Raw genomic sequence first — 19090 nt, forward strand, 5'->3', positions numbered from 1 at the left:
GCCATAGCTCAAGGACTAGACTTCCAAGTTGCCTGCCCCCTCCATTGCTACCTTAGCTTTTGCATCGCAGGCTGTTCGTGTGCAGAATGAGGACCACGGTGTGTGCACTGCATTCCCCCCAGGGTCTGTGTGAGGGGACATGGGATGGTGTTTGTAACGGTGGCTGTTACTGCTCTAATCTAACCAAGGAGGTTCTCTTTCTAGACCAGGTTAAGATAGGAAATGCATGTGAAAACTTTTGGTATAAGTCACCTGAGCATCTAGGAAGTTGTAGGGAACTGAATGTTTGGGGAAACCAGCAAGGGTTATTCAAATAATTATTTTCCTAATTTATGATGCAAGTTCTGATTTTTTGCCAGATTCTAGAGGTGCTGGGGAAGTAGCCAAGTTCAGTCCACTGGAGGTCAAATCAGAGACAAGTATGTGCAGTGTTCTGGAATAAATTAAGCAAAACACAGGATGACAGCCAAGCTTTGGGTTCCCTCCCTCACCCATCAAGAACTGGCTCCTCTTTGATTTTAGAGCTGTTAAAAAATTGATAGAAAATCATTTTCTTGTAAAAAGCCATGAGCAGATAAGACGCTAGGGTATGCCCCTTCCTGGCCATCTCTGTCTCCCAGCAGTCAGGTGACCACAGAACCCCGTGCAGGTGACCACAGATTAAATCACTGACAGTGGGGGTCCTTCCCACTTGGCCCAAGGAGTGCTCCTGCTCGGTGGAACCCGCATCCAGTTGAGTCCCCACAGCTCGTCTATGCACTTCCCAGAGCATACGAGATGAGTTTCAGGCCCTCCTGGGCCCCTCGTTGTCCCCTTGTGGACTCAGAGAGCATTTGGTAGCCCTTTCTGCTGTCCTCATGTGGAAGGAGACTAGGCTGAGGTCAGCGCCTGACAGGCTGGCGTCCTCGGAGCTTCCTACACCTGAGTGGTTCTGTTACTCAGAGAATCACGTCAGGAGCTAATTAAAGCCAACGCTAAACTATTTATCTGCGTCAGATTTCTGATCACTTTCTTATTTAAGATAAAGATTCTCCAATATGATTATAAATCACTTTAGGGAACCAGAAACATTTGCTTCTGTCCTTTCTGGTACACGGGTCATTGTTCATTTTGTTTTGGATCTGACCTTGGGATAAAAGAGCTACACAATTTCTCCAAATCCCTAGGTGTTATCAGTTGAAAAATTTTTTTTGTAGCTTTGGTCAAACCTGGTGATGGCTTCGGTGTGTATATTTAGAAACAGCAGAATAAGGATACCCAGGCTTGTTCTTTGAAAAATGTCCGAAGGTCAGCAAAATATGAAATACATGTAACTTTTGAAAGGTTAAGGTACATATTTTAGAATAGTGGTTCTCAAGCATTTACATTTATTAGGGCCAGCAGCAACTTAGGGCCATTCAAATTCTGTTTTTTTTTTTTAATATAATCCATGGGTGATTCTGACTGACTCCACCCCATGCCCACAGTAATTTATACTCTTTTTACTCAAACTCTACCAGCCCTGACCTGTAACAACATAATGCCTTTATTAGCACTAACCCAATAGCTTCCTTTCCTTTTACTTGTCAACCACACGTTAAACTGCTTTGCTTTATAAAAATTTAGAACTGATTAAAAAATGTTTTAGCGAAAACATTCTCTTGTTCAGAGGCAAAGTAAATTCTCTTACATCGCTGACTATTTTTATTTCCTTAGTCTATCTTCTTAGAGATTAATAAAACAGTCCTACTAGGGAATCGTGTGAGACAGGGCTGCATCGTTCAAAGGTTATAAAGTGTATGTGATTTTCATGTTCACAGGTGTGTCACCCTGATTTTCAGGGTTGCAGTATCAGAATCCACCTCAAGCAAGCTCAAGTGAAAGATGAACTCCTGGCCTCATGCAGGACATGCATGAGCCAGGGCTGAGGGTCCATTGATCATGCCAGCTCCTTTGTCCCACTGCAGAGAGACTCTGTCCATTGGCTAAGGGCACGATGACCCCATGCCTAAGCAACCCCAGTAGGAAGACTGTATTTTAATTGTAGGAAAAGCTGCCCTTATTGCCCCTTAATACATCATCTGCTTGTAGATCATCAGGTGACATTGACAGCACCATCCAGATCCCACGGAAAAGGATCTTTCCAGGGAGGGTGGCTGGGACCGGCTCGGTAAACTTTCCCACGGGCTGGATAGTAAACCAGCCAGGCTTTAGGAGCTGGGCCCCAGCTCTTCTGCATGTGCTCCTGCTCCTAAACCTTCCCGCTGCGCTGAGGGAGCAGTGCTGGGAGTCAAACTGAGCAGAAGGGGCCCAGGACCAAGGGAAGAGGCAGTGCGGAGAAACGGGGTGCACAGGATTGTGGTTTAGAAAGTATTGAGGGTATCGCTCTCATCATGAAACTGCAAGGCAGAGGGAACTGTAAATGGCGAAGCTGGAAAAGCGCTTTGGCCATCTGTTCTTTGAAAAACAAATACAAGGAAAGTGTATTTTACTTAGATGTGACCAACAGAAAAAAGATCACGGTCAAAGTTCTTATACTATTTTTGTTAGAAAAAATGTAATAAGAAAGGGAATAACATTTTTCAGATAGTGAAACAAGCTGGAAAAGATGAAAACTGTCACCTAATATTTTAAAACAAGCTAAAATAATGAACGTCTTTTAGCCAATGAAATGACTGTAGAGACACAGAGCCTCGTGGTGAGTGAGTGTTAGTTTATCTGTAGAACTAAAGTACAGCAGATCACAACGGCAGGAGTGTAAGTGTGGTGTGTGAAGCCTGCTTGTTACGACAGGGGGTGCAATTATCAAAAACTAGGGGAAACCGGATGTGCTGGTAAATGCCTGCAATCCCAGCTCTTGGGGGGCTGAGGCAGGAGGATCTCCGAGAGTCTGAGGCCAGCCTGGGCTACATAGTGAGTTCATGGCCACCTCGAACTGACAGTGAGTCCAGACCTTGTTTCACTCTCCCTGCCAAATGGGGGAGAACACAGATTGCTCTCACTCACTGTCTTTTCAGTACAAACTTGAGACAGGATGTTACTCATATTAGTTGCTGAAGGAAAAGAAAATAGGAGAGGAATCGGTTGCTGGTTAATTTCGGTATCACTCATGGTAGAACCCAATACATGTAGTAAAAAAAAATAAAGTTCTAAAAGCAGTAAGTAAACAGAATAAAATTAATGATTAAAATACAAATGCAAGCCTTCCTGAATGCCGAAAGATATAAACACTGCTTGTATTAATGATCCAACATAACAATGCAGGAATAAACAATCATATTTGAAACATGGTGATGCCTGGAGAAGGAGGAAGAGGAGAGGACAGAGCAGAGGGGTGGGCAAAGCAGCCGCAGTTCTTTGAATATACTCTGTTTGGTAAATTCGACTTCGAGATCGTGTAAATATTTTACCTGATTGTAAAGCAAAATTAGACCAGGAGTGGTGGCGCATGCCTGTAATCCCAAGTACTTGAGGAGCTGAGGCAGGAGGATCACTGCAAGTTCCAGGCCAATTTGGGCTAAGCAAGTATCCAACTACTGTGCAAATTTCTTTAATTTTCAAATAATTTTGGAAGCTTACTGGAATCAGCATCCAAGTAAAACCGTAACTTACAATGACTTGGTATTTTCCAGCTATTGAATTTATGGTGTTTTTCACACCTGTTTCCCTTTTTCCTCTTTCACTGTGTTTATTCTGTTGATTGAACTCTTTTCTTTGTGCAGGAGACTTTCATATAATCTAGAGTTTCTTGATTGTTTCGCCATGGTCCTAAATCCAATCCTCGTGAGGACAAGCGGACAGAGGCCTTGATCCTAGGCCTCTGCCAGAATTTATTATCTTGTGAAGAAGGAGGGTGGCTCAGGGACGAGTGACAGTGAGGGTGGCGGGAATTAGTGAATAACTTGAGCTGGCTGGCCAGGTGCAAGAATGGCCTTTTCGTAAACTGCAGAGATAAAGATATGCAGAAGGATCAACTCACTTAACCTAATTAAGGTAGCAATGGAATTGTTTCCGGGAGGCTGTTGCTTTGGTTTTTGATATGCAAACTCCTATGCCCTGGGGAGTTATAGCCTCTTATCTTGAGGTACCCATTTGATGTTCCTGGAGCTGTTGGCTCTAACATCTCCTGTCTTATATCCTGTATATATCCTGTATGGAGAACACTATGCAAGGAAACAGGACTGTCTGTTGGCTATAGAGATTGCACATTAGCACCCCAGCTAGCCTTATTTGCAATGCTTAGAGCCAACTGAAGAGAGAAGGAAATACCATAGCCAGCTCTTTACATACCAGTATAAGGAAATGAGTCTCCAAATAATCAAAGTCACAGTAATTATTTTGTATTCAAGGGAAGTCACCGGAGTTATCTCCTACAATTTACATATTTTTTCTACATAGTCTTAAACTTATCCATACCGAAAATGCTTTAAAAGTGAGGTTGGGTCAGGGTGCATGCTGACTGAGAGCTGAGAGTTCCATGGCTTGGAGCATGCTGCTGTGTGGAATGTGTTCCAACGCCAGGGATTTGCTGATGTCCGCCAGGCAGTCCCCTTTAGCATGGCGTGGGGCGGGTGAGGTGGCCTCAGCCAGTCCTTCCCTGGGTCCTGTGGTGCTCGTATATCTGAGAGCCTTTGGCCAAGTTTGGGAGCAGGGTCAGGGAGAAGAGGCCAGCCTGGCTCTTCAGGACCGTCCGGGTGGCTGCACCCTGGCTAAGGACCTCTCGGGTCCCTCATTAGCTTCTTTGGTCTCTTCTTTCCCCATCTGCAGTGGAAGAAGGAGCTTTTTCCCCACCTGGGAAGTTCTGCCCACAGGATTTCTCATTCTCAGCCCTTGCCCCAAAGCTGCAGGCCACCAGCTGCCCAGCTCCAAATGAAGCAGGACAGGTGGCCCCGGAAAACAGGAGACAGAGTCTCAGGCCTTGATCCACGACACACTGAAAATTGGCATTTTCTCTCTATCTTTCCTTACGAACAGGGTGTGGCAAGCACCTTGCTGTGCTCCCTACTTTTTTTTTTTGTTTTTTGATTTGGAAGAATCTACCAAGAGAAAGAAAGCTTCTGTCTGAGGGAGACAGAAGGGGGCCCTGAAAGTGGGTTGGCCACCAACTCTGCTTCTGAAGGTATTTTATCGCTGCTCGCTGCTCTCAATGCATGTCATCCCAGGATAGAGGCGCCACCAGGGTGTCCCCATCAGTGAAAACAGCGCTGCCCCATCCCCGGCAGAAAGCATGGGGCTGAGCTCATGGTCCCCTGGAAGCTGCCAGCCCCTCCCCCAGAAAAGCGGGCCCTGTTCTCTCGTTCAGGGCTCAGTCTGATTACTAGAGCTGTGCCTCTTTCCGCAATTCAAGCTAACTCTCTGTCTGGTTTTTCTTTTCTCCCCTACATTTTTAATTAGTGCACATTGAGTGTACAGATTAATGGATCCCTCTCTGGCAGGTTTATACATGAATATAGACATATTTTAATAATTTCCCTTCCTATTGTCCCTTTGCCCCCCACCCTTTAGCTCTGCATTTTTTAGGCTTTCCGTGTGCAATGCATAATATATTTTGACCATATTCACCCCCCTCCCATTACCTAGTCTTACACCCGTCATTCCAGTTTATTCCCTTTCTCTTTCTTGACTAACTATAAAACCTGCGATCTTTTAGAGTCTGCATATCAGGGAGAACATGTGATCCTCGCCTTTCTGAGTCTGGCTTATCACTCAGCATGATGATCTCTAGGTCCACTCATGTATATGCAAATGATAATATTTTCCTCTTTTTAATTACTGAAAAATACTCCCCTGTGTGTGTACACCACATTTTCTCTATCTCTTCATCCGTCGATGGGCACCTAGGCTGATTCCATGCTGTGGGTGGGTATTGTCAACTGTGCTTCGATTAGCACGGGCATACAGATGTCCGTACAGCGAGCCGACTATCTAAGCCTGTCAAGGAAATCTGGTTGCCTGTGGCTCTCCCTGATGTGTCCTGAAGCCCCTTTTTTGTCTCCTGCCCTGTGGAGGAGACAAGTTGGGTCTCCACCTCCCCTTTGGGAGCCCTCCCCAGAGCCAGTTGTGTGGAATGATAATTTTGTGATTTTTGTCTGAAGTAAGCAAAAGAACTCTTGGCTGATTTGTAACACTCTGTGAGAGTGCAGGACCTCGGCTGAAGGAACTAAAAATAACTGGAAAAGCTCTCGCTAGGCAGTCTCCCGGGGCCGGGTCAGCTGAGGCTGCAGGGAAGGGAACTGTGGAGCCCGATGCAAGCACCAGAGTGCTGAGCTCAGGGGAGCTGCAGACGCACATCCACTGCCCGCCCTGGGCTTACATGCACTGCTCCCCGAGTGCAGACTCCAAGTGCTGACTGCACATGGAGAGTGACCAGCATGTTTCTTGGGCGTGGCTGCAGGCATTTACCGCAGACACAAAACCCACCCTGGGTGTGAGTGGCACCAACCAGTAGGCTTGCCGCCTGCCTAGAATGAAAAAGGAAACTAAGAAGGAAAGAGACGCCTTGCTGGAGGGAGTGACTAGAAACCCAGGTCTGGAGTGAGGTGTTTAAGGGGGCCAGCCGGGAGGCCAGGGCCGAGGGGAAGAGGAAGGACTCATTCTCTCCCGGGCAGGAGGCTGTGATCCGGTAGCTGGAAAGCGCCCTCTGCTCCTTGCATGGCTGCAGGCTGTTTTATGTCTGTGCTCATCTGGTTTGCTTTTTCTCACCTGCAGGGTAGGAAGGGCGTCTGCCAGAGTTGTTGAAGGGAGGACTTCGACTTCAGGGAGGCGCTGAAGGGATTATCTCTGGACTGTCACCCAGTTGATAAGCAAAGTGGTAATTCCCTTCCTCTCCTGTCTTCCTTTACCTAGCTAGCAAGCAGTCAGTGTGTTTGCTCGCCTCTAACTTTGGCTTAGGAGTCCTCTTGAGTCTGGGCTTCCTGGAGAGCTATGACCTGGTGACAGACCGAGGTAGGGGATGCTGTCCTGGGTCAGTGTGGGTCAGGGTTTTTACAACCATTAGTAATTCAAGAAGCCAGTTCTGTGGGCTAAAACCAGCATCAAAACAGCAACATAGAATAAATTGGAACACAGCCCCACAGAACAGATGCAGCACTGTCAGTAAAAGTAAAGAGCTCAGTAGCGTGTGTGTGTGTGTGTGTGTGTGTGTGTGTGTGTGTGTGTACTACCTTGGAGGGTAGCATGTTTTCCTTACTGAGGGTGTGGGCAAGAAACACAGGGAAAAAGGAAAAACCAAAACCAGACACACAGGAAGGTCTGGAGGACCCGAGACCTTGTCTGGAGGGTTCTGGCTGCACCGAAGTGCAGGCCTTTGGAGCAATTAGATCCCCACAGAGCCGTCCACTGCTTGTAGTGGCTTTGGAAGTGTAGGGGCAGTGATTTAATTTGACATTCTCTGGGAAAAACAGATGGAAGTGTAGTCTGAAATTCTCCACAGGATGCAGATGACCGAGGGCTATTTGAATGGTTGACCAGTTGCCATGGATCATTTTTTTACTGCCTCAAGAATAAGCGCCAGCTTTTGGCTTGGTCAGTGAGCGCCTGGAGTGGGTGGAGCAGAAATGGATGGCGAATGAAGTGTGGCTGGGATGGGATGGAAGGGGCTGTGAGGTAGGAGAGCTTTGGACTGTGAGACTTCATTTAACCGGGGATAGGCTTCTCTACCACAGGCCAGGTGTTTCTCTCGTCCTTCTGGAGCATGTTACACAGCGGCAGAAACAGAGAAGGACTTGCCAAAGAGAGTTTTACCCAGTGAGTTAAAATTCTTGCCTATCAAGATTTAAACCAGGTGTGGTGGTGCGTGCTTATAATTCCAGCACTTGGGAGGCCGAGGCAGGATGATCATTGTGAGTTCGAGGCCAGTATGGACTACATAGAAAGTTCAAGGCCACCTGCACCACACAGCAAGACCTTGTCTCAAACTGAAAAAAAAAAGCCCATAAAAATAAAAAAAGGGATTTAGTGAGTCAGCTCAGTGATGAGGGTCATGTCCTGGTTCAGTCTCTGGCGGATGAGGTTTTGGGCGATGTGAATTTAAAGTTTTCTTGAGTTTAATATGGGCCTGAAGTACGCTTTTTTAAAAAAATGATTGAGGTGCATGCATAGATTATTTTGTTTGATTCTTAGTTTTAAAATCAGCCTAGAGGGAGAGCAGTGGTTTATCTCCTTCTGCGCACACACACGCGCATACACACACACACACACACCCACACCATGCTGAATTCAGTGGCCTTCTAGATTTATGGCCCTTGGTTTTGCAGTGTGCCAGTGGCCTTTAATAGCAGAAAGCTCTCAGCCACCTCCAACAACTGGAAAAACGCCTCCTTCTCCAGGGAGTCCTGGATACTCTGCCCTGTGACTCATGAACCAGTACTTGTGAGTTTCTTTAACTGCTTGCCATCAATTCTTGATAATAAAAGCAGTACTTGCACATTTTCCCTAATCTAGACAACACAGAGAAGTATATTCCTGGAGCTTTTTTGTGCGTGGAAGTCACTGACAGAGATCTGTCCAGAGGCCTAACCTGAGTTACTCATGAAGGCTGCGGGAAGGCTGTGTTTGGCTCGGTTAACTCACCCGCACAAGCCATTCTCTCTTGGCTCCACATCGGAGGGATCTGGCGAGCTCCTCCTTGGCAGGCTGTGGTGACGGCAGTCTTCTGAACCTCACAGAACCGTTCTTGGCCCTCTTTTGCCAGGCCGTGCTCTGGCAGCAGGCGAGGAACGTCACTAACACAGCCTTAGATTGGAGGTGACAGGGCTTATGAGGCACTTGGGGCAGAGTCCGCAGCTGTATCTGGGAAATGGTTTACACAGAGGGTGTTTCTCAGCCAGAGATGGGAGGTGTTTTAACAGTTCTCTGGTGGTTTAGCCAGACTACACAGGCTCTTTCCACTGTCCTGTCCTGGCGTGTGTCAGATTTTCAGGAGTAAATGAATGTGGTTCAGGAAACCCCACAGGAAATCCAATCCTCTCCTTCCCACCTCAACCTACTGATACAGGAGATAAGGTACCTGAACCCTGAGGAAACAGCAAACGGATGTGAAAAATGTAAAAAATTGGAGGCCACAGGATCTGGGAAATAATCAGCAGAGGCACTATTTCTCAGAATGCACCTCTGCTTGTGCTCGGCTGTCTCTTGACATTTCTAATGTGACTTCCTGTGCATCATCATAGGTGGAGGGGAGAGGGAGAGAGGGGGACAGAGAGAGGGAGAGCTCTTTGCCGGAGGCAGTGACTATCCCCAAAGCCCGGCAAATAGAGCTTCGGCCTGGTGCTGGACTGCTCTGTTCCCTCCAAGCACCCTGCTTGGTTGACAAGCTGTTCTGGAGCCCAGTGATGTCAGAAGCCGAGGCAAACAAGTCGTTGGACCGAAAGGGACATCTCGGGGTAACCACTGTCAGCAAAATGCTGCTCGACGAACATTTTCTTTCCACTTTTCTGCTACCTGTGTTTCAGACGTGACTCTTGTCGGGAGCAGATAAATATAAACATTTTTGTCTTTTAATTTTGTGTGTTGCAGAATAAGTTATTCACGTTATGTGTACAGAATTTACGACTGATCTGTTTTGGCTATTTGTTTCACCTGGTTTTCTCCCATTCGTTTCCTTTGAAAACACTGGAGCATCTCATCTTTTCCCGGTATTTTGAAAGTAACATACTTCATTTCTAGTAGTTAAAAGAAAGTGGGTTTAAACCTCATCAATGACTGTAACTGCTCAGTTCAAGGCTCTTCGCCCTTTTAGCTCTGTTTACCCCGCTCTGGTTTATACTGTACTACACTTGTGTACATGGTGTTTAATTTAAATCCTGAAGATATTGTTACTATTGTTTCTCACGGCCAACATCTGCTCTCTCACCTGTGTGCCGCTTTTGCTGTCGTCCTGCTGCCCTTAGAATTTTCTCCAGCGATGGGATTTTCAGTTTGGGGGTCTGAACACCTTTTTATTCTCACTCTTGAAAGACAATTTTAGTGGGAATAGGATTATTTGGCAATTATTTCCTTTCCTGCCATTGCATTGTCTTCCAGCTTCCACCGTTGTGTTGAGAGAACCCGCAGACTCTTTAGAATGAAGTCTATTTTTCACTGACTTCACAGTATTATTCCCGACTTGCGGTTTCGCTGTAACGCAGGTGTTACATCATCTTGCTTGGGATGACTGAGCTTTGACCTTTGGATAGTTGCTTCTTATCAGTCCACGCAAACCCTGAGTCCGTATCTCTTGAAATACCCTGTATCCTTTCTCTGGCATCTTCTCCCCACCCTTTCATAGTGCTAGGCTTTCCCTTGTTTTGCTTTTGCTTTGTACCACCTTTGGAATAACCCCTTTCGATCTGTCTTGGTTACTCTTTTATTTCCATTACATCCTATTAATTTTTTCCAATCTGTTATCATTTATAAATTTTTCTATTCTCTGCAGGGGTTTGCAAGTCTTTTAAAAAAGTAATTAAAATACTTTCAGTATCTGAGTATCTGAACCCATTTTACCAGCTACTGTCATGCACGGTGAAGGTCCTGTGATTACTTTGTGAGCGGTTCACATCCCTTAGACAATCTGGGGACTCCTTTGAGGTTTGTGATGGAGGCATCCTGTCTGCTGCTTCAGTCAGGTATCTAGGGAACTCTGCTCTCCAGTTTAACTTCACAGTTTGATGCTGGTGTAATGTGTAGGGAGTGTGGATTTGGAGAGCACGGGCCAGTTTGTAGTACTGGCTTCTTAGATTTTTTTCTTAACTTGCTCTGCCCAGATCTAAAGTAACTTACCTTACAGTCCTACAGGGGCAGAAAGTCTTACAACTGGTTCATCCCCATCCTACACAGTAGCCTTTTGGGAGGTCTTTCTGTTCAGCCTGTCCAATCACATCCTGAAAAAATGGAAGCCCCTAGTCCCCAGGTTTAGTAAACATCCCTGAGCAAAGGCATCTTTCCACTTAACTCTCAGGATTCCATGTTCAGTTGGATTCTGACCTGCTAATTCCCTACTGACTTGTTTAGCATTTTCCATTTTAAGAAAGAGAAAGAGAAAGCAAGCAAACCAGTCAGCTATCAACATGTTTTCAGTGGGAGGTTGGACAGAATTCCCCAGCCTGCTTATACTTCTAGAAACAGTATTTCTCGTTCTGAAAGCAAGGAAAAAAATTCTGTAAAGTTTTCTTATTAGTTTCCTAATGTCTTATTAATGTCTTATTAATCTTCCCATAATGTATGATCAGGTTTCTTTTTTTTTTTAATCTGTACCGGGGATCGAACTTGAGACTGCCTACTTGCAAGATAGGCGCTTATGCTGCTGAGCTAAATTCCCAGCCCCATGATCAGGTTTCTGAATTTCATGTCCTAAACTTGATTCTTCCTCCATAAGTAAAAGCATTTCCAATAGCCACTAATTTTGGTATCTACATCAGTGAAAACTGCAGAACCTTTGAGAGTTGAATTAAATTATTTTACCTTTCTCCAGAAAGCAAAGTTAAGGTGACTATTATCTTAAAATTCTTAAATGTGCCACTAGAAGTCAGGAGAAAGTAAGAACTTTTTGCTAGAAAGAGCCCTAAGTTCCCATGTGTGCCTGGCAGTTCCCCAGGAAGATACCTGCATGCAGAGCCTGTGGTCCGACCTCATTTTAGTGCCTGTGAATTGTGTATGGGCAGAGGTCCCTGGTACTCAAATGCTCAGAGGATTAAGACTTAACTTGTAAGCTACAACTACATATTAGGTAACTTTAGCCAAATAAACTTATTTATACCTTAGCTAAAATCAATATAGGACACAGACCTATGAATTGAAGTGCTATCGTAGAAGGGAACTCAGTACCAACTGAGGCCATGGGAATGGCAGTGGAGATGACAGTTGGTGAGTTGTTGAAGGTTCCTAGGAGGTACTGTCACCCACAAAGGGTTTCGGGCATTCTGTGCGCATGTGTGTATGCAAGATCTGTGTTGCTGGCAAAGAAAGCCAAAGGCCAGGCATAGAGCTACGTGTGCAGCATGGGCCAGACCACCAAGGGCCCTGGGTCCTGAGGGCAGACTGGGCTCTGGGCATTTTTCAGGCTGAGGGGGATGGATGCTTCATGCAGGGGACAGATGCTATTATATCCTGGTAGACTGTTCTGGTAGCAGAGGGGAAGGATGCTGAATGAAAGACTGGAAAACTAGATAGTTTTTGTATTATTTCACGAAGAGATGAGAGGCTGAGACAGCAGTTGGAGAGAAAACACAGATTGTAATGTTTTTCACTAGGTAAAACAACAGGAGTATGTAGCTGATTAAACATGTGGGGCGTTTCACTTGGGTGGCTGGGTGAACACTTAGCAGATAAGTAGGGTGCTTGGAGGTCTGAGGTAGTGACACAGACACCCAGGCTGCAGCAGGCAGCTGGTGGCTGAATGTGATGGGCTGACATTAGCCAGGAAAAAGGCGGGGGTAAGCAGGGTGCACCAACACCCAAGAGGCAGGCCTGTGGCAAGCCAGGGGAGAGGCGGACAGCCATCACAGTCCAAGAACGGCATAGAAGACCAGGATCCTCGGGGAATAGATTGTTAGCAGTAGCGGGGTCAGGGGAGGCCTCAGGTAAGACATTAACAAGGTTCATTCATTAGCAGCCAGGCCGGCCTGCCGGATGGGTGACTGGGAGGTGAAGCCTAACAGGACCGGGATCAGCTGGCTGCATCTAGGGGATCATGGCTACTAATTTTTCTGAGAGGGCAAGAATGTTTTTTGGAGGAAGAATATGATTTTTCATATTCTTGTACCAGAAGTCTGGGAGAAGCCTTCCGGCTATTTAGGAACTTGGTAAGAATGAAAGCGGTAGCCAGTTCACCGGGACAGCTCGGAAGTGCGGTAATTAATCCCTACACAACACATTCCCTGGTTTATGTCGAAGCAAAGACAGCTCAGGAGTAAACTACACAATTAAAAGTACGGGAGATCAGGAAGGTTGTTTTTAGATGAATATTCTTGTCCCCAAGAACGATATCTCGTTTCTCTGGATGAACATCTATCAATGCAAACCACCCTGGAGTGGGACCAGTCTCTGCCTTCAAGGAAACCCGTGTGTCTGCAGCCTCCAGGGTTGCCTTGCTTCTGGCATAAAAGCACCTCCTCCCATTCAAGGCCAGCAGCGCTTTGCATCCTCGCCCTCTCCACTTCCTCTGCAGCCAAACCTTCACACATCCAGTACCCCGTTTTGCTTTTATCTTCAACTCTGCCCTCTTCCTGGATCCTTCTTGGTGATAAAAGTCACATTGGGCTCAGCTGTGCGAGGGAGCGTTTTCTGACACACCTGTGCCTCTGCTGTCTTCAAGGAATGTCTCAAAGGTACCAGTCTGCCAGGCATAGTGGTGCGTGCCTGTAAGCTCAGCACTTGGGAGGCTGAGGCGGGGTGTGTGTGTGTGTGCGTGTGTGTGTGTGTGTGTGCGTGTGTGTGCGTGTGTGTGTGTGTACTGCATTGCAAGACCCTGTCTTAAAAAAAAGCAGTGTTTTCCAGGTGATGACACCCAGCCACTATTTTCAAGTGTGTGTGTGTGTGTGTGTGTGTGTGTGTACTGCATTGCAAGACCCTGTCTTAAAAAAAAGCAGTGTTTTCCAGGCGATGACACCCAGCCACTATTTTCAAGTTCTTTATGATCTCAGTAACATTCAACACCTGAGCTGAGACACTCCTCCTGCAGCTTTTATTACTTCACTTCTCTTGGCTTTCTGTTAACCTAGTTAGCTGCTGGTCCTCAGTATCCTTTGGCCACTCATTTTTTTTCTTTTATGAAGAAATAAAAACATTTGCATAACCAAATGAGTTATTCTCCTGTATATTAGAATTGCTGTATATGCGTTTTGGAAGTATAGCCATTTGGATTGTTAGTTCTACCTACCCAATGATTTCCTCCTCAATCTCCTTTTTCAGTCTGATGTACTCACTGGAGAGGTCTGTCACTTTAGTTAGGTTAATGCCTATTTAACTTTTCCGATGAATGGTATTGTCTTCCTAACTGCTCTTTCGGTGAGTTATCAGTGTATAGGAATGCTACTCACATTTTAATATTTATTTTGTATCCTGTTACACTGATAAGTTATGAATCCTGGGAATCTTTTGACATTTTTTTTTTTTGGTGTGTGTGTGTTGTAAGAATGTTGTCATTTGCAAGTTATTTCAACTTTATTGTTTCTTATACACATGCCTTTTTATTTCTCTCTCTTGCCCAACTTCTCTGTTTTGAGGACTATATTGCATGACTGGTGATAGTGGACATCTTTGGCTTATTCCTGGTTTTGGAGGAAAGGCTTTCAGCTCTTTCCCATTTAATATGATGTCAGCAGTAGGTTGGTCATAAGAGGCTTTTACCATGTTGAGATAGAGGCTTTCTATAGCTACTTTGCTCAGTTTTCTTTAATCATGAATGGATGCTGAATTCTGCCAAAGGCTTCTTCTGCATCTATTGGGATGATCATGTGATTTTGTCCTTGCTTCTGTTTATGTAGGAGTTTCATTTATTGATTTGCATGTGCTGGGCCATCCTCGTGTCCCTGGGATGAAAGGTCATGCTGTAGCTGATCTTTTCAATGATTGATCCCAGGATTACTCAACAGGAAGAGATAACAATTACAGACATACATGCACCAAACCAACTCTAACAGATTAGCTCCCGAAGTCTATAAGAATTTCAGAAAGGTCAAAGCATCTTATAGAACTGTCTTTCTCCCATTAGCAGGCTGTCTTATTATTTCCTGTGTACTTACATTTCCCCCCTTTGTACCCTCTGTAACCATTTTTGGGAAATTTCAAGTTTTTTGAGGCATTTTGTTGCCTTTTCATGTTTTTGGCTTTTTATATGACAGAGTTTGTAGATTCTTTGGCCCAGTGTCCCATTCTTTGTGAATGAGCCTCAGCATTGTTTGTGATCTCTCAGGTAATCCTATTACTGGCCTAGAGAGAAAACCAACTGCTGGCAACTGCATTATTTTTGTCTATGGTAGCCAATTCATAAACACCAATGGCATCAAATGTCAACTGGGTACTGACAAATCCTAGGGACCAATCTTGTAATAGCCCTTTACTCAACCAGAGGACTCTGAATTTTAGTTAAGATAATTAGGCACTTGCCCCATGTTGAACTACAGTAATTCTGACCACTGATTCCTTCTGGCTATTGGCAGCAGTGCCAGAGTTTCACTCTCCTCCTGGGCACTTTGGGCACTCCTTCTTTGAGTTTGGTCTGTTGACTGTCAACTGTCGTCCTGTGCTGTGGAGAACCCAGGGATGGGGGGCAGAGGGTACGGTTTTCAGGTCCTCCTGGCCCCGGCACATGGCCTGAAAGGCATCAGCATAGGCCAGGGGTGGAGCACACACTTCCTAGGACTTTTACCTGCTCACGTCACTTACCTATCAAGAACTGCTAATGATTTGTGGTTTTTTGTGTGTGCAATACTGGGAAATGAACTCAGTGAGTGCTGAGCTATATCCCCAGCCCTTTTTATTTTGAGACAGGACTTCCCAGACTGGCTTCATCTTAAGCCCTTCCTGGTTCAGCCACCTGCGTTGATCGGATCACAGGTGTGCATCACCAAGTCTGGACTCTTCTTTGTTACAGACTGGAATGTTTTTCTGTGAGGAGCAACAAGGTAAATTATTTGAGGCTTTGCAGACTTTGTGTTGTACCTACTAAAAGAATGGGTGTGGGTGTGTTTCAATACAATCATTTACAAAATCATAGTGTGCTGAATTAGGGTTAAACCTGCGGGCTGGTCTGTTTTACTCTCCTAGGAAAGTCTCCCCTGTGCCTCCAGTGACTACCTATAAAGACAGCTGGATGCATGTGGGTCCCCAAAGCCTGTATCTCCAATTACTATCCACATTTCACTGCCTCTCGGCAAGCATTACAAACCTTAACAGTGGATTGTGTTCCTGTCCCCTACATTTGAAGTCCGCCTTGTGTTTCTCACTTAGTAAGAGGCACTGCTAACTGCACAACCTCACAAGGCAGGAAGCAGGAATCACCTTTGACACTCTCCTCTCTCTGTTTGGAGAAGGAGGTCTAGAGATGGTATTATTTGAAGCACACAATCAAATTTAACATTTCACTACCAGAGCTGAATTTTATTTCCATGTTTATTACATGTTTATCTTTGATGTTGAGTACATATCAGGATTGATTTAACATACAGCTCGGGAGAAGATTTGACATTCTCCACCGAATGGGTTAAAAAGGAATGTAAAACTACAAAACACTAGTTTAATGTGAGTTCTAAATTATGGTAAACAGAACAATAAATACCTTGCAGTTTTTTTCTTTCTAGTTAACCAAGATGAATTGCATTATAAAATTTTTTTCATAACAATTTATTTCAAGAAAGGAAATAAGGGATAATCATAAGAACCATTTAAGTATAGGGTACAAATAAATTAAGAATTTTAACACAGAAAGCCTACCTTCTATTTAAAATGATGAGTTGAGAGGGATTAATTAGTGTCAACTATAGATCTACTGACTGAAATTCACGTACTTCTGTCAGGAAGAGTTAGGCGACTTAAAGGTAACCAAACCAGTCCTATTTGGCATTCATGTTGAACCATTTGGTGCTCAGAACGGGGATGGCCAAATACTAAGTGTGCATTCAGAAATTCAGAATTAGTATCAAGTGGCTTACCGCTAATAGATACTCTACCTTCTGATCTATAGTTACGTACACAGATGTGTAGCTTTTACCATTCGCTGCAAGTTTCAAGACAAAATTCCCTTAGATACCCTGAGCTGCTAGAATTCATAGAACACTAAGAATACTGCTGTAGTATAATTCCAATGTTTAAACATGGACAAAATTATGGTGGTCATCAAAGTTGGTATTGGCAACAGAGTTTCCCTGTAAACCCCTTAGCACTTTTCAGGAAGAAAGATATCTTTTTACTACTAGTGTTTATTTATGTACATTAAAAAAAGCTTAAATTATTTCTATCATGGATGAACTTATGTTCTTTCTAATGCTGCTTAGACAGTCATTAACTCACCTATCTTTAAATTACTCCAGTGATAAAACATTTTCTTATGTAACTTTAAGAGAGATGATTTATGGCTTTTCAATTTTTAAAATTTCATCCTCACTAGTATCATATTAAGCTTTTCTAAACCGGTTGCCTAGTAGTAGCTTCTTAAAGGGAAAGAGAGAACGCCACATTGCATAGCAAGCTTCCTTCCTTCCCTCCCTCCCGAAGCCCAGCACTTCTCTTCACGGCACACTCCTCTGCTCTGAGCACCGGGCCAGGCGCCTGCTTGCATAAATCTGTGTAAAAGGACGCACTGGAAACATCTCAGGCTTTCGGGGTCACACGGTCTCTGCTGCAGCGCCTCAGCTTCTGTGGTCGTACGAGGAGGCAGCTGCTGGAAACACGGCGCGGCCCACCAGCCGCGGCCAGTGGGCAGCACCACTGGCGGCCCCTAGCACACTGACAGACCACACGTGAGTTCTCCCCTTCGGTTCTACCAACGCTCGTCATCGTGCTTTCCTCAGGAATAATTTATCCTCATCTAAGCACTTGCTTGAGCAGTTACTTAAAAATTCAATTTAAAATTAATAAAGGATATCCATACAATTTAATATCCAATTTAATTTTTTAAAAAATTAATGAAAAATATAACAGAATCAAAACATTTAAAATAAGTACACTCACTACCCACTCCAGTTAATTCATTTAAGTCATACCAACTATAGAATATGAAAAATAAATTCAGAAGTATAATTGCTTTAAAATACACTGCTTCCGCTTCTGTCAGTATTTTACATTTATGTATATACTCTATAGCGGAAGCAGAATTTCTCTCTAAAAACATTATCTCCTTAAAATCTTGAGGTGCATATTAGAGCCACAGGCATATCTGACATATAAAACTGTAGTACAGGCCTTTCAAATTTGGCATTTCACTGTACAACACAATGACCAGGGTATGTAACGGCACAGTGCCAGACACTCCAGTGAGAGCCGTCATTGTCTCAGATGTAGAACGATCAATACAAATTCTACAAGGGGCAGTGCGGTTAGTAGTTCTATAGGGTACGTCCTGACATAATTTCAATTGTACAATAACACAAACAACTTTGTTAAGGCCATGTTTTATTTGCTGATTAATGGACAAAAGGCAATGTAATTTATTTTCAAGTATTTTCTTGAAAGTCTGTGCTCATAAAAATCATGAAAAGTTGGAAAGACTGTTAAATCATTGAAACTTTAAATATATCTTACACAATCTTGTTTGTACAAAAATACAAGTTAAATATAAACATAAAGCAATCATGATAATTTTATGCAAATCTGTTTTATGTGATCGTTAGTTATATATAAAAGTGTCTTGGTTCTGTTACTTGTGAAAAGATCAATACCAGATTGAGTTACTATCTATTGGCAAAGGGCCCTAAAAAGCTGACTTTAGCATTAATCTTTCACAATGGTTATGTGTGTTGCCTAATTTGAGATCACCTAAGTACTGCAAACAAAAGAAAAAAAGGGCAGTTATGTCCATAAACCAACAAATAATTTGGCTGTAAGGTATCATAAAACACAGCGAAACCCCACACTGCTGTACAATACACATTATGTACTACATACGCTCACACAGGCGCGCGCAAGAACACGCACCCAGCCACGGGACCCGGCCTAGTGAGGCGCTGCTTCCAGCTCGATGTTCAGCCGTGCGTTCTTTCTTACTTCATCAAAGGAATAGCTTCTGGTTACCTTCCCATTCTTGAAGACAGTATGGAGAAGATCCTGCAGAAACGTAAATTTAATGATTAAAGAGATCATCAAACCAAATATGTGAATCATGTTTTAACAAATTTATCTAACTAGTCAAATACAGATGCTAAAGGTGCTCAATTTAACAATATTCTAAGATTGTTAAAGGATTATATTCTTAAGCTAACTCCCCTAAACAATGGAGTTAGTTAAGCAAACGATTTTCTTCTGACCTGCAAGTGTGTTTGCCTAGGAGAACTGAGACTCACTGTGAACACTGACAGACAGCAAGACAAGCCCTGCCACGGTCAAACTTCCCTCTTTTCTGGCCAACAGACTCAAAACTGATGAAACCTGTCAACTCCCGAGTTTAATAAATTTGCTAGTCACTAAACTTTAACCTAAA

General features: G+C 44.1%; 2 protein-coding genes and 1 long non-coding RNA gene across 3 annotated transcripts in view; 1 reads left to right on the forward strand and 2 right to left on the reverse strand.

The window, feature by feature from the left end:
* The window catches only part of LOC101788322 (tigger transposable element-derived protein 1-like), a 107112-nt gene that overhangs the window by 85799 nt on the left and 2223 nt on the right, over positions 1-19090 (forward strand). The gene's annotated exons all lie outside the window — the stretch shown is intronic.
* Positions 3188-15143, reverse strand: LOC134473553 (uncharacterized). Its single transcript, XR_010043861.1, has 2 exons — positions 8551-15143; positions 3188-4740 (listed from the first exon to the last, which is right to left on the reverse strand). It is a non-coding gene; the product is annotated as an uncharacterized LOC134473553 (long non-coding RNA).
* The window catches only part of Nampt (nicotinamide phosphoribosyltransferase), a 34224-nt gene continuing 31184 nt past the window's right edge, over positions 16051-19090 (reverse strand). Inside the window, exon 11 of the mRNA XM_063238153.1 lies at positions 16051-18717. Within this exon, the coding sequence (XP_063094223.1) occupies positions 18607-18717 (111 nt within the window). The 3' untranslated portion in view covers positions 16051-18606. The remainder of the gene's footprint in view (positions 18718-19090) is intronic.

This window comes from Cavia porcellus, unplaced genomic scaffold (genome assembly GCF_034190915.1).
Source record: "Cavia porcellus strain 051 isolate PalLab524CR breed Dunkin Hartley unplaced genomic scaffold, mCavPor4.1 scaffold_2, whole genome shotgun sequence".
Classification (NCBI taxonomy): Eukaryota; Metazoa; Chordata; class Mammalia; order Rodentia; family Caviidae; genus Cavia; species Cavia porcellus.